Source organism: Crocuta crocuta, unplaced genomic scaffold (assembly GCF_008692635.1).
Source record: "Crocuta crocuta isolate KB4526 unplaced genomic scaffold, BGI_CrCroc_1.0 scaffold168, whole genome shotgun sequence".
NCBI classification, from domain to species: Eukaryota; Metazoa; Chordata; class Mammalia; order Carnivora; family Hyaenidae; genus Crocuta; species Crocuta crocuta.
Window position 1 is genome coordinate 5,384,480 of NW_027532591.1, and position 14,981 is coordinate 5,399,460.

A 14,981-nucleotide genomic window follows, 5' to 3' on the forward strand; every position below is an offset into this window, starting at 1 on the left:
TGCTAGGAATTTACCCAAGGGATACAGAAATGCTGAGGCATAGGAGCACATGTACCCCAATGTTCATAGCAGCACTCTCCACAATAGCTAAAACATGGAAAGAGCCTAAGTGTCCATCAACGGACGAATGGATCAAGAAGATGTGGTTTATCTATACGATGGAATACTCCATGGCAATGAGAAAGAATGAAATCTGGCCATGTGTAGCAACATGGATGGACCTTGAGGGTGTTATGCTGAGCGAAATAAGTCAGGCAGAGAAGGACAAATATCATATGTTTGCATGTATAGGAGGATTAGGAGGAACTTGACGGAGGAACAAGGGGGAGAAGAAGGGCGGAAATGGTGGGGGAAAGGGAGAGAGGCAAACCATGAGAGACTCTTGAATGCTGACAAAAACTGAGGACTGATGGATGTGGGGGGGAGGAGGGATGGGCATGGAGGAGGACACTTGTGGGGATGAGCACTGAGTGTTAAGTGGAAACTAATTTGACAATAAACTATTTGTAAAAAAAAAAAACAAAAAAAAAAACAAAAAACAAAAGTTGTAAGAGACCGAATGGAACTTACACCCCATATGTACATTCCTTTACAATCTCCTTTAACATTAGAATAACTTAAAATGTGGGTTGTGGCGGGGACAGCTGGTTACCTACCCAGTCTCTAGTCTCTCCTTCCTTACCTACAGGTGCCCTGGCAGGTCACAGGGCTCTGCTGTCCAACCCCGTTTTCCAGCCTCTCTTGCCAAAGGGATGGCCAAAGAGATGAAGTGGGAGTCGTTGGGTGGTGCTTCCAGAAAATTCTTGAAAAGTGCCTACTCAGCCAGGACCCTTTGGTCCTCTCCTCCAGCTGCCTTCTTCATGCTGGAACATGGACACACTACCTAGAGCTTCAGCAGCCCTTCTTGGACCATGAGACCCACTGATGATAAAAGCCAAGTGCTAAACATGGTCGGGGGAGCGTGGGATCCAGATGACCACGAGCTGCCCACCGCTGGACTACTGATTTGGGAGAAGATGAAAGCCTTTACTCTAGTTAAGTCCCTGCTGCTTCAGATTTCTCTTAACCGGCAGCCAACAGCAACTCTTGACTAATACATGTGCTCATAGTAATAATCAGTGAGCTTCTCCTGTAGACTTTAATGAATTACACTTTTTGATTACTAAACAGGAAAATGTACAACATTTTCTTTTGTCTTTGAATACCCATGGGAAGTCTTCCCATTTACCAGGCACTCACTGTGCTCCTGGGCATAAATGGCATAAATATGGATGCCACGCCCATCAAGTACACACCCTCGCTGGCCTGGGCCCTTCTGCACATCGCTTGGGGCAGAACCACAGTCCGCGGCTCTTCTCCTTACTTATTCTTTCTAAGTCCCCACGGTGACGTTCTAAACTTGCCCCTAAACCCATGGCCCCAACCCATGCCTCAAGGTGGGGATTGTTCCTTCCCAAGCACAGCTCCTGAGAGCTTCATCCAGTCCCTCAGAGGGTCACTGGGAGCTATAAACAGAGCCAAGTCATTACTTCATCTCTCTGGTGTTTTAATAAGATTGGGAAAAAAGCAGGGGCCCAGCTCTGATCAGCGTTCCTCTTGTTTGGGTTGTTTTCTGCGCTGTGAGCAGACGTCAGTTTTCTGGAGCCCTGGGAAATGAATTCATGTCTTGGTGAGTCGTCTGGGGACATGGCCTGTCGTGTTCCTCTGGAATCGTCTTGGAGAGATGGATGCATATCTTCCCAGCCCTGAGTTATGCTGTGGGCCTTATTTCATTGTTCAGATGGCTCCTACATCGCTCTGACTTTTCATCTGTTACACATGCTCCTACTTCCCTGTTCCCTGCCCTGGCCATCCATGTTCCCAGTCAGTTATCAACGCTCGGTAGCCACCTGCTCTGGGCCAGAGCAAGGGTGAGGGGGCCCCTGGAAGCCTCCCTCCCGGTGTTCTCCCCGTTTTCTGCACAGCTTCTGAGAACGTCAGAACTAGGAAGGTCTCCAAGAGTGGCTCCCCAGTTCTTGTCTGTCTGCTCTAAGACAGAGGGCAGCCTGGTACAGGGACTTGCATTTGCCCCCTCCCCAGCTCTCAGCACCACGTCTTCACCCAGAGCACGTGCCTCATGAAAGTGGAGCTGACATGACTGTGACTGCATCCCAAACAGGGCATGCCCCTGCCTCCAGTCACATCCTGTCCACTCTGCCCTGGTCCAATCCATCCTTCCCAAACTCACCAGCTTCCTGTTTCTAAAGCATAACAGCCAACTCCTCAGCCTGGGTTCAAGGTCTTCAAGGTTGGGTTCTGCACTGTCCTCCCCACCTCATCTCCCAGAACCCACCTCCGGAAGCTTGTGCTCATGCCCTGCTGCTTCCTCCCTGATTTGTAGGCCTCTGTGTTTCAAAACCACAGGGCGAGAAGGGATCCTGAAAACCACTGGGGAAACTGAGGCCTGGAAGGGCCACCCAGTGACAAGACCTCACATCCCCAAGGTTCTGGTTCCCACCCCAGGAAGCGTGTGACCTCTCTCTGCAGCCCCATTCTCTGAGAAATGGCGACCGTGATGTCCAACCACTCAGCTTTGCAAAACAACTTGCCTCGGGGTTGAGAGAAACTGGGGAAAAGCCTAAAACCAGAAGGATCAGTTTTCACCACGTGAAAAGCAACCAAGAGCAGGAGCCACTCCTGGAACATTTGACTCTGACACGTGTGTCCGATCCAGAGCCCTCAGCCCCTAAGCAGGGGAGCCTGTGGTGGGGAGGGGGGGGACTCCCGAGCGCGAACTTCCACCACAAGGAAAGGCTGTTTCAAATCATAGACTCCAAGAAAGGATGAATCATAGCCGCCAAATCTTAGAAATAATGGATCTTAGAAATGAAGCTTCTCGAAATTCTTCTTCCCTTGGTTTCTAAGACATCTGTTCTCCTGGTGTGCGTCCCCTCCCGGCCCTCTGCTTGCTCCTGCTCCATCAGCTCTTCGCAAATCTCTAATGTGGCCGTGGGCCAACGCTCGCCTCGGGCCTCCGAGCCCCTCTCCCCCGTACCAGCGTCTCCTCGCAGCTCAGCCACAACCCCACTGGCGACCCCGTACCGCATGTCTGTGTGCTGTGTTGTTCTAGGCTCCAGGATACAGCGGGGAACAGATTTTAAAAAAAGATCTAGCCCTCGTGGAACATATTTTATTCCAGTGAGGGAGTCACAAGGAGAAATAAAAAAGTACACAGACAGGATAATGTCAGGTAGTAATAAAGGCTGTGCTGAGAACAGACCACAGGGAAGCAGAGAGAAAGCAGGGTGACAAGGCCGGACACTCTCATGAGAGGTGATAGGGGTCTGGGAGATAGTGGGAGTGGCAGACGGGGACAGAAGGGACGAGGTGTGGAGTTTTGAAGGTAGAGCTCAGAATTCGCCAGCAAGTTGGATGCAGGATATGAGAGAGTGAGACGGTGGCCCAAGGTGGGCCTCTCCCAGCCTCCCGATTGGACTCTCCCAGACTCAGATCCACCAGCCAACCACCGGCTGACGCCTTCCCCAGGATGTCCACACCCAGTCTGCCATTGTCCTGTGACTCGGTGAGCACACCGCTATCCAGCTGGGTGTTCAGGCCAGAGGCTCGCATGCCCTCACGATCGATCGGCACCGACCCCCTCCTCTGCCCGCCCCCCCACCCCCCACCCCGGCCCTGCTCATGCCCCGGTCCTCCTGCTGGTTTTACCATCTGAGCAGCCCTCAGTCTGCCATCTCCCCATGCCCATGGCCACCGCCCTGGCCCCATCCCTGCCTGTCTTCCCCTCTTCCCCCTGCTCCCCTCCACCTTCCAGATCGCACCACTTCTGTGTTTCAAGTCCATTTCCTGTGGCCTTTAGGACAGAACACAATTTTTGCTCTGGATCACAATATCCTTCACACTGATGTCCACTCCCCTTTCCCCTGGTGCCCCAGTCACACTGAACGGGTGAGGATTTCTCCCCACATTTTCCCTCTCAGCTCGGGACCTTTGCACAGCAGTTGCCTTAGCCAGGCACGGGCTTCCGTCTCCCCTGCCCCCCTGCCCCTTTACTTGGGGCAGCTTTGCCGCCTCTGAGCCTGCTCTTTGGACTCACCCACAGCCTGTGCCTCCCTCACCGCAGCCCCCATCCCCATGTTGTCCCTGTCTATTCGTGGGCCTTTCCCTCCTCCAGGGCTAGGGTCAGGCTTGAGGGCCTGGCCCAGGGTGCCCATTGGCGAGGGGGTGAATGTGTGACGGAGGGGAGGGGAGTGGCCCATATGGAGTCTTGGGAAAAGGGGGGTCAGATGTGGATGCATCACTGGGTCTACAGTGCTTTCCTGGGAGGAGGGCTCAGTTCCCTGAAACAGATGGTTAGCAGCGGCCACATGGCTCAGGCAGGGGCACCACACAGAAAATATCACTGCCCTTGAACCTGGGGCCACATTGAATCCTGGCTCCATGACCTGCCTGCTGGATGACCCTGGAAAAGTCTCGGCATCTCTCTGAGCCTCACCCCCTCATCTGTGACAAGAGGAACCATAAGGAAAAGGCAGTGGGGATGTGGCCCCTGGACTTCTGCAGGAGAGGCTGGGTGCACACAAGCTCAGTCAGTCAGCAAACACCCGCAAATGCCACCTGCTAGTGGCTCCCAGGTGAGTTGACCCCTATCCTGCCCTCGAGGTGCTCCCAGTCTAATGGAGACTGACAGTGTGGTGTGACCCCAGTGGATGGCACGGGCTCTGAGGGAACAGATACTGTTTGCATGGCCTCTGTGGTGGCCTCTCGTTACCACAGTCATCAAGAGCAGAGCCTGGGCACCCCTCTCATGCCCCATCCTGCCTCTGCTAGACTTGTGGGGCAAGGCTTGTGAGCTGGTGACCCCGGCCCAGGCACGGTGTTCCCTGAGCAGGGTGTCAGTGGCGAGAATTACCGGATGAGGTCCAGCAGGGCGTCAGCTGAGCTCATGATGGGCTTCCCGCTCTGCTCTGTCGTCTCCTTCTGGGCTGCGCCCCCCGGGTGGATGATAGAGACCATGATGATGCCCACGATGACAGCCACGAAGGTGGTCCACAGGTAGTATGCCACGGTGAGGATGCCCAGGCGGCTGGACGTCTTGGCATCCAGGGAGGCGAGGCCAGACATCAAGCTGCAAGAGCAACATGGGTCAGGGTCTGAGGGCTGGGGGGGGAGACGGGCGGTCAGGTGTACCCACTCATACCTCGTCCTGGCTCTGCCCAGCACCCTCAGAGGGCTGGAGGCACCAGGCAGGCATGGGGAGACCCCAGCAATCCAGTCCTCTGGCCCCTCTATCCTGGTTTTCTGCTCTGCTCTCTGGCCCACAGGTGGCCCAGGGTCACCAGCCATGTCCTTTCACACCTCCAGGCCCTTGTCAGCACGCACACGCACACACGTACGCACGCGCGTTTATCCAACAGATTAACAACTAGCTTAAACAAACCTTTGTCTGATGTCCCATTACCAGATTCCTCCACCTCCTGAAGTGCTACTCATTGGATAAGACCAAGTTCAACGTCACCTCTGGTGAAATCTTCTTGGACTCTCTGCCTCTCCCCCAGGGTTAGGAACTCATGGCCTCTGTCATGAGCCTGGTTGTCATTGTCTCCCTGTCTCTCTCATCAGACTGAGGACATGAGAGAAGAGGGGCAGGTCTGACTTCTCTGTGGGTCCCCAGTGCCTGCACAGCGTGAGCTCTGGGGACAGGTGGTGGCTGCAGCCTAGCTGAATGAACTCAGGAATGAGGGTGAGTTAGAGCCCTGGGCTGGGTCCTCATCCTGGCTCTGCCAACTGGTGGTGTGACATCTTGGGGGCTCAGGATCCCATCTCTGAAATGGGGCCATGGTTTCTCTGAGGTGTGCCCATCTCTGGCCATCCTGGGTTACCCCCTGGGCCCAGGCTCCCCTTTGTCGTTGTGGGAGGCTGTGTTGAGGGCGCTTGTGGGTCTCTCTCCCCTAGGCCCCTCCCTACCCCTGCCCGCCCGGCCCTGGGCTCTCTGCCTGCCATCCAGGGCAGTTGGCCGGGTGGGGTTGAGAGATTAATTAAAGAGATGCTTGTGCTTTGCTTTGCTGCCAAAAGGATTTTTCCCCAAAGCCCTTTCATTCGTTCAGATAAAGGAAGTATTTGTCTGGTTTTAATCATGTAAACAAGGGTAGATAATCCCTCCCCACCCACTCCTCTTATCATTAGACTACACGCAGGCAGCATCCAGGGGCAAGTTGAGCCTCTCCTCACCTCAGGCTGTAGCTGCTGCCTGGAGTGCCCACCTCCTCCCTGCTCTCTGTAGCAAAGGCTTACTCTTCTGTGAAGGCACAGTTGAAGGGTCCTCTAGGAAGCCTTCTCTGACCACCCGCTGGAGCAAAGGCTCCTTCTCCGGGCTCCCACGGGCCCTGTGCTATCCTCCGGCCCAGCCCCCACCTCACTGAGTTGCTGACTGTTTACTGTGCCTCTAGGACTGGGCCTGGGTCTCAATCGATGTGGGGTCCACAGAGCCAGGCACTGGGCCCAGCTGGAGTGTAACTTGGTAGCAGCTTGCTGAATGAAGGAGGGAATAAATGAATGACCCAATGAGTGAATCCATGTTTATAGTCTCCGTGCATCCCTCGTCTACCAGTGTGCCATATGTTAGCGATGGGCTTAGGGTGGATCTCAGACATAAATCCCGAAGGCTCCTAATGGGATTGTGTGGGCAAGGGAAACACGAGGCTGCCCTGCAATTATTATCTGTGGGGGCCATTATCCCCAGACTGGGGCCAGCACATCAGCGCGGGGCCAAACTGTCCTTTGACCACAACAGACTCTCCCCCAGCCAAGTCCAACTGCTTCAGCTCACAGGGAAGCCGTGGCCCTGAGAAGGAGACCGGCCCGAGATCACACGGAACACTAGTGGCCAGCTGGGCTAGAACTCAGGCCCCAGCTCCAGCCTTGTCCCCTTTCCTTATGTGTTTATTCAAATCTCTAGCGCACGCCCACTCTGTGCTGTGCCCTGTGTTCACAGAAAGAAATAAGAATCGCTCCCCAACCTCAAATTGCTCCTGGTGTGTGTGGGACACTCAGGTAGAAGCGGACCCAAGGAACCGGGAGACAGGGGGATTGTATTAGTACCATAAGCAAGGGGACAAGGATATTATCTTTATTCAGAGGAAGGAGGGGTAATTTCTAGCTAGGACAGTCGGGAAGGGCTTCCTGGAGGAGGGGGCATTTGAGTTCTTTCTTGGGAGGATTAGGAGGAGGCTTTGAAGATGGGGCAGATATCCCAGTGAGATGGCAGAAGCCAATGGGGAGGTGGGCAAGGGTGGGCACACTGTGCTGTTTACTATGGTCAGAGCTCAGGTCATATTAGAGGAACAGTGATATGGGGGACCAGCAGATAATACTGCCCTCAGGAGTGGGGGTGGCGTTGAGTGCCAGGCCAAGGGGACAGGAGGGAAAAGTGGGATCTAGGACAACTCATCCAGCAGAATTTGCTGGCTGTAGGACACTAAAGTGGCATTTGTAGGAACAAACATCTGGGACTAACCTACGAAATCGTGAGTGCAGAATTAGATGAAAAGTTACAGCATATCCATGCAATGGAGTTCTAAGCAGCCATTAGAAGTGATGGTGTCCGGGGCGCCTGGGTGGCTTAGTCGGTTAAGCGTCCGACTTTCGCTTAGGTCATGCGCGGTTCGTGGGTTCGAGCCCCGCGTCGGGCTCTGTGCTGACAGCCAGCTCAGAGCCTGGAGCCTGTTTCGGTCTGTGACTCCCTCTCTCTCTGACCCTCCCCTGCTCACGCTGTCTCTCTCTCTCTCTCTCTCTCTCCTAGGAATAAATAAAAATATATATACATAAAAAAAGAAGTGATGGTGTCCTTGGAAAGACTTCCTATTTAACGTTAAGCGGAGGGGTGCCTGCAGGGCACAGAGCCTCCTGTGACCGAGATACCATTCCCGATGTGCAGTCAAGACACGGACATGCTTGAAGGACCGCGCAGGACAGGGGTGTACGTGACAATCAAATTCCAGAAAGAGCAAAGGGCCCCTGAGAAGGCCACCCTGAGGAAGACGAGGTCTAACTCAGGGGTGGTGCCAACCTGGGGACAGACCAGGATGTAGAAGGGAGGGGGTGTGGGTTCTAGATACCGCAAGAGGGGCCCTGACCCAGGCACTCTGGAAAGAAGAGGGCTGGTGGGTTAGAATGGAAAGGATTCCAGCATCTGGGACCCCAAGTTGGTTCCCCTCTGGCACCTCCAAACTGGGAAAGGTTTATCTGCTGGCTGGAGAGAGGGGTGAGCCGCGGAGAGGGGAGCTGTCGGGGAGGCAGCCGCTGGCAGGAGCCGCCAGAACCTCCGGGCTGGTGCCCGCAGTGCAGGGTGACCGCAGGTTAGCGGACGGAAAGAAGGTCGGAGCTAAATATGAGGAAAGCCCTGGCCTCCACATGTGACAATGGTCACTGCAGGGACTCACAGTAACAAGAAAGGAGGTTCAAGCTGTTAAAGTGACTTTTCCATAAACAAACAAGCAAACAAACAAATGATACATAATAAATAGAAAGACCTTTCTGAGAACCTAGAAGCCGAGGTATGGCGGCTTTGTGAGGACTCACACGGATATGCACAGAAGAAAATTCTAGAGAGTTGAACAGTAGCTATCTTTGGGTGGTGGGATTATGGGTGATTTTCATTTTGTTTTACTGTTGATTCAAATTCTCTGTTTTTTCTAGAATGAGCATGGCTTGTTTGTGTGAGGGAAAACATAATCCTCTGAGTACCCAGAAGCCACAGAAACCATAAATTGTCTGGAGCTTAACTGTCTGCAGACACTGGAACATCCACCTCACTTGATCCTTAAATATTCTAACTCAGTGCTGCCCTATAGAATCATAATGGAGGCCGCAGCTGTAAAATTTTAAATTTCCTATCAGTCACGCTTTCATTTTTTATTTATTTTTAAATTTCTTTAATGTTTGTTTATTTTTGAGAGAGAGACAGAGACAGAGCGTGAGCAGGGGAGTGGCAGAGAGAGAGGGGACATGGAATCCGAAGCGGGCCCCAGGCTCTGAGCTGTCAGCACAGAGTCGGATGCAGCGTTCGAACTCACAAACTGTAAGATCATGACCTGAGCTGAAGTTGGACGCTTAACGGATTGAGCCACCCAGGTGCCCAACATTTTTAAAAGTGAAAAAAAGAAAAAGGTGAAATTCATTTTTTGTGAAATCGATTTTAATGATTTGGCTTTACTTAACCCAGTATATGCAAAATATTATCATTTCAATGTGTAATCAATATAAAAATGTTTACACTGCCTCAGGTTTAAAATTTTTAATGTAAATTAATTTTTTTTAAAGTTAAGTTCCTCAGTTGTACTCGCTGCATTTCAAAGGTTCAATAACTACTTTTTTACAAATTTAATTTTTTTTAATTTACATGCAAGTTAGCATATAGTGCAACGATTTCAGGAGTAGATTCCTTAAGGCCCCTTACTCATTTAGTCCATCCCCCCTCCCACAGCCCCTCCAACAACCCTCTGTTTGTTCTCCATATTTAAGAGTCTCTTATGTTTCGTCCCCCTCAATAACTACTTATGATGAGTGTCTTCCTTATCGGACTACACAGTTTGAGTTACAGAGAAGGAAAATAAAGCTCAGGGAGGTAGAGATAATTGGCCAAGCCACCCAGCTGGTAAGCTGTAGCATCAGGAGTGGAACAGGGGTTTCTGATTCAGAACGCTGCGGGGCTTCCTCTGCTCTCGTTGCCTCTCCATGGAACACACTTGGTTTAACCCCTGGGGAAGAAACGTCTTCTAGTTTTGGCTGGCCACGATTTTAATGTGACATAGTCCATGTAATGCCTCTATAGTTCAACTCTGAGATTTGACAACTTGTCCCATGATAGATTTGCGGTGATGAGCTCCCCATCTTTGCAGGTATGTATCTAAGTGGAGCCCGGATGGACACCTGTTTGGATCCTAGATTGAGGCTTCTAGACTGAGTGGGAGGTTCTGTGAGGATGACCTCCAATGTCTTTTTTGGCTCTGTAATTTACAGGGAGAGGAGAATAGGTAACCTTACCTTACCTACTCCCAGCCTCGCTGGGTGCTCCTTGGGCCCCGGGGAAGAGCCACAGGGAGCCGAGAGGTCTGGGATTCCCTCCTGAGCCATCTGGCCACCACCCAGAGCCCAGGGATTGTGGATCAAGAGATTACACTGATTGGGGAGCAACAGCCCTTCAGCCCAGCCTGTTTCAATCTGGTAACTACTTCACTTGTAGGGGTGGGGGAACGGAGGTAGCGGCTGCCAGGCTTCTCATTGAGGGAGCAAAAGGCTGTTTACTGACCCTCACTCGGTTCTAACACCAACTGCTAAGGTAGGTATCATGACCCCGCTTGACACCAGGAGGCACCCACCGCTGCCCAGGCCCCGCACTGTGGACAGTGTACAGACCACTTGGACTGCTGGGGGCCCCTCCCTATTTGAAGTCCTTGGTGGCTCCCCACTCCCTCAGAACCGTGCACACTCCATGCCTTGGGTCCAGTGTGGCCGGACTCAGTGTCGTGCTCCTCACTCATGCATTCAGCCACCCTGGCCTCCCCGCTGCTCCCTGAACCACCTCTGCACGCTTATTCCTTCAGCCTGGAACTCTCTATCCCCCCCATTTCCCCACCCCACACCCATTTCCCCAACCTGACACATTTCCACCTGACCTTTCCATGGTCAGCTTAGATGTCACTTCCTCTGGGAAGACTTCCTTGAGGGGCCACCTCACCCTCTGCCCCAGAGAACGCTGTGCTTCCCAGTTTGTTACGGGGCACTTTGCTGGTATACTCCTCTCAGAGTCTCCAGGGTCCAACCAGTAGCCCAGCATATGACAGGCTGGCAGGGAGTGAGTGCTGCTCAAGCAGTGAGGAACCCAGTCCCCTCCCCCCTGCCCCTCCTGTGTTCCTTTCCTGTCCCCTTCTACAGCTACTCATCTTTCCAGTCTCCACTCAGGCACCACCTCCCTCTGAAGAGCCCTGAGTGCACCTGGGTAGGCTAAGCAGCTCCTATATGCTCCCACATTTATCCGTCAATAGCCAGGAGCCCCTGTCAAGTTCCTGCACCTCTGAGTGACTCAGTTTCCACTGGAGGATAAAATGGAGGCAAATGATGGTCCGTGGTGAGGGTTAATCTAGGTTTAGAACAGTGCCTGGTACATAATAAATATTCAATACACTCCAATTATTAGCTTTTGCTCTACAATGTCACTGTCTCTGCCCCAACAGACTGTGAGCTTCTCCAGGGAAGGGTTGAATCTGGCTCAGTTCCAGCTCCTCAGAGCCTGGGGCCTGGCTTAGCCTGGGTGCAGCTTTGCTGATGTGTCTGATGTTTTACCTGGATGCAATTCTAGATGAGACTGTTAAAAGGACGCCTTAAGTCTGATGACCATGAGTGTCCATTGTGGATTCCCAGCTTTGGTTCCCTTGCCAGGTTTAGGGGATGCCCCTGGCACTGTGTGTCTGTGTGATGTTGAGGCTGTTGGCACCAGAACTTCTGGGAACTTTGGGGAGTGACTATCTGAGGCAGTGCCCTCTCCTGAATGAAGAGAATCTGAGAGGGTCCCTGGAGGTATGCTTCGGGGCTCTTCCTTCAGCCTCTCCTTCCCGGTCATTTTTATCAACGGCTTGGCCAAGGCCACTGACAGCATGTGGATCCGATTTGTAGACGACAGCTAATGGGTTGGATGAGGGAGCTGGGACTAAGCAGACCCACGCTGGGACCACGGGCCAAGTCTGACATGATAAAACTGAGCACAGACACGTGTTGGGCCAGACATGGCTTCCACAGCTGGGAGAGCACGAACCCTGAGGGTTGGGGGCTCCTGAGTCGCAGCAGCAGCACATGGGGAGGGGACTTTGGGGTGTGTTTGCTGCCAGCTTGCTGAGTCAGCTGGGGAGTGGGGCTGCTGAAGGGCTGGTGGGCCCTCGGGCTGTGGGGCCATAACCCTGGGGAGCTCGTCGAGAAGGTCATGGACCTATCCTGACATGGAGGCCCACTGGGAAAAGGACGGGGGAGGGAGGTGTGTGTCTTGCAGCTGGGGTAGGTGGCGGTGACAGAGACGCGGGCCTGGGGAGGCCGTTGAGAGGGCAGGGGCTGTGGTGGGGAATGCTGGGACTGGCAGGGAAAGCCATAGGGAAGGAGATCTCAGCTCAGCATCAGGAATAATGTTCTGCCCTGGAACGGACCACCCTGAGAAGTAGTGAACTCCCAGTCACTGGAGATGTGTAAGCAACTTGCTAAACAAAAACCCTGGTCCACTAGTATGACCATATCCATAGTCACAACATTCTGGCACTAGGATGTCAGAGACAGGAAGGGGCCCTGAGCCCCATGGCCCAGTCCTTGGGCTCTGGTCTCAGCTGACCCAGTCAGGGAGGTTCCCCCAAACTGGCCCCGGGATGCAGCTGCAGGGAGTCTACCAGAAAGGCAGCTGGGAGGAGGCATCTGGGGGTCCATGACGATCCCTTCAGCCCTTCTAAGCATCATGGCTTGCTTTCTCCCCCCGCCCCCGTCCCCCACCTCAGCAGATGACAGGCCCAGCAGCTGACAGCAAGTGCCACGTTAGCGCCGCATTACTCTTCCCAGATGGCTCTGCCACGCCCCCACCCTCAAGCCAACTCCTCGTACGACCTGAGGCAGGATGCCCAGACTCCCACTTGGCTACAGCCGGGGTCATCTGGATCTGGTACCCCCTACCAAGGGCACACATTTCTCTACTGCCTCTGCTTGCACACTTCTGAGGACCAGAGAACCCACTACCTTCTGTCAGCCCCTCCATATGGGCTAGCTATGCTTCTTAGAAAGTCCTTCCTGGTGCCAGAATGAAATCCACCTCCAGGGAAGAGAATTCCCCATTCTGGGCCCAGCTCTGCCCTCTGGAGCTACACACACCAAAGTTCTGTGGTTCTACTTTAGATGCTGTGGGGCTCGGAGTGCAGAGGTGGGGTGGGAAAGGACAAGGGATGGGTGGGGGCCAGTCATAGAGCCAGGCATGTGGGACACTGCTCTCTTGTCATCCCTAACTGCCCTCTGAAGGTCCTTCCTTCCCAGGCCCCTGGACACCAGGACAATGCTTAATTGAGGCTTGCAAATTACATGTTCACAAATAATGTGCAAATAACAAGCTTGAACTGAATCAAAAGTAAAAGCTGGAGGAACTAAAGCTGCAGCCCTCAGTGCTTGCAGTCTGAACATTGATCATTCTTAACCACTTTCCACCAGGAAGCCTGTGTTCCCAAGTGTACTAACGGTCAAGTCCAGTTCCTGATTCCATGAGAGCTGAACTCCTACCCCTTTCTTTCCCCCTAGGTAAAGACTGTCAGGTGTGAGGGAGCCAGAGTGCTCCGTGGAGGATCACCACTCTGCTCTACCATTAGGAACGACAACCTGGGGATGCCTGGTTATGACCAGTGCCACCATGCCATGGTAAGGAGCCCCACTCCTGAGGAAGGAAAAACCACCCCCCACCCCAGAGTATAAGGGAAGATAGGTCTCCTGCCTCCTCCCTCTCCACCAGTGGGACTCCTGGTGTCTCCTTACTGAGGGCTCGGGCTGGGTGGCCTTCTCTGTGGAGAAGGGTAGTGGGAGCTTTTCAAAACCTCCCATGCAGCCCCAGACTCTCATATATTCCCAGCCTGCCCCCTGTTGAAAACTTTCTCTGGGTGCTCTGCTTCCCAGAAATGAATGGGGTGGGTTTCTGGCCCTCAAGGAATTTCATCCAGTTGGCGGAAAGACCTGGACAACATATGACCCTGGGTCATGGCCATGATGGGGAGAGGCCAGAAGCAGGACCTAGCCCAGCCTGGGAATCCAGGCTTCCCAGAGGAGGTGGCTGCTGAAGGGATCCTTGCAGGATGGCTAGGAATTCTCTACCAGAAGGGGGAAAGAGCAAGGGAGTCTATGACGGGTGATAAAACTGGGGAGGTTTTCGGAGTCACCAGGCTGATAGTCTGACCCCACCCGCAGCCCACAGCTGGGCCATGTTCCCCTTCTTGATGAGTAAGGCGGTCAGCTGACTGGGCAAGAGGGCCAAGGACAGAATCCCAGGGCTCCCATCAGAAAAGTCAGCTGAGCTCTGCGGAGAAAAGTCGCCCCACAGCTTGAGGGGCGGAGCCAGAACACAGGTCGCAGGTCCTCCTGCCTCCCTCCCATTCGCTGTGTGCTGGGGACCCCCAACAGCTGCCCCCTGAACACCGGCTCCCAAACCAGACTTTAAGGACTACTTGGCCGAGGGACATCTCCAATAAATCAGAACGTGGGTGTTTGGGAGTTTTCTGCCAAGCTAGAGTTCCTCAGGCAGGGGGAGAAGGGAGTGTTAGGTTTCTTTGGCCAAACACGATTTCCTGATTCTAAGAAAAATCAGTTTCAAATTCTTACAAGAAATGGAAAGGAAAACAATAAATACAAAGGAATGCACATGCACACACATACATGCACACCATACGCACATGTAAAGACACACACCACACAGTCACACACAAACCCACACACGCACTTGGATTTCTTTGCTGTGATGTGAAGCTTACAAAACATTCTGCCATGTTCGGCATCAGTGAATCACAAACACATGGATTCAGTTTCCCTTGAATGATGCCTGGTTTAAGAAATTGAAGAATGAGGGGAGAGGAGGGTTTGGCAAAGAACAAGCGGAGGATTGGAGGCCCTGGCTGGATCCAGATGCTGGGCTGACCCACCCCTGCCTCCTGGTGTCGCCTGTCTGGGGACCTGTAAACAAGGCGCAGTTGACCCCTCAAGCTTAGAGGCAGACTCCAGCCCAGTTGGGGCATTGATGGGCCACCAACAAATAAAAATAAAAAGGCACCTGCTGGAAACAGTTTTGTAAATTCGCAGATGGCATTGTGTCTACTCTCTGGCTGAGGTCAAGAGTGTGGTAAATAACCGAACTCAAGGTAACTCTGGAGTCATGGGACACAGTGATGCCCCCAAAGGCTATCCAACAACATTCTAAACGCCAA

At 53.2% G+C, this 14,981-nt stretch overlaps 2 protein-coding genes across 3 annotated transcripts in view; one reads left to right on the plus strand and one right to left on the minus strand.

Moving 5' to 3' along the window:
- The window catches only part of PODN (podocan), a 34,939-nt gene extending 33,864 nt beyond the window's left edge, over positions 1-1,075 (plus strand). Inside the window, exon 10 of the mRNA XM_077779752.1 lies at positions 689-1,075. The gene's annotated coding sequence lies outside the window, so the exon portion shown is untranslated. The remainder of the gene's footprint in view (positions 1-688) is intronic.
- Positions 1-14,981, minus strand: part of SLC1A7 (solute carrier family 1 member 7) — a 44,980-nt gene that overhangs the window by 14,701 nt on the left and 15,298 nt on the right. For both annotated transcript variants that reach the window (XM_077779755.1, XM_077779754.1), the window contains exon 3: positions 4,910-5,125. In XM_077779755.1, coding sequence (XP_077635881.1) covers positions 4,910-5,125 — 216 coding nt within the window. The remainder of the gene's footprint in view (positions 1-4,909; positions 5,126-14,981) is intronic.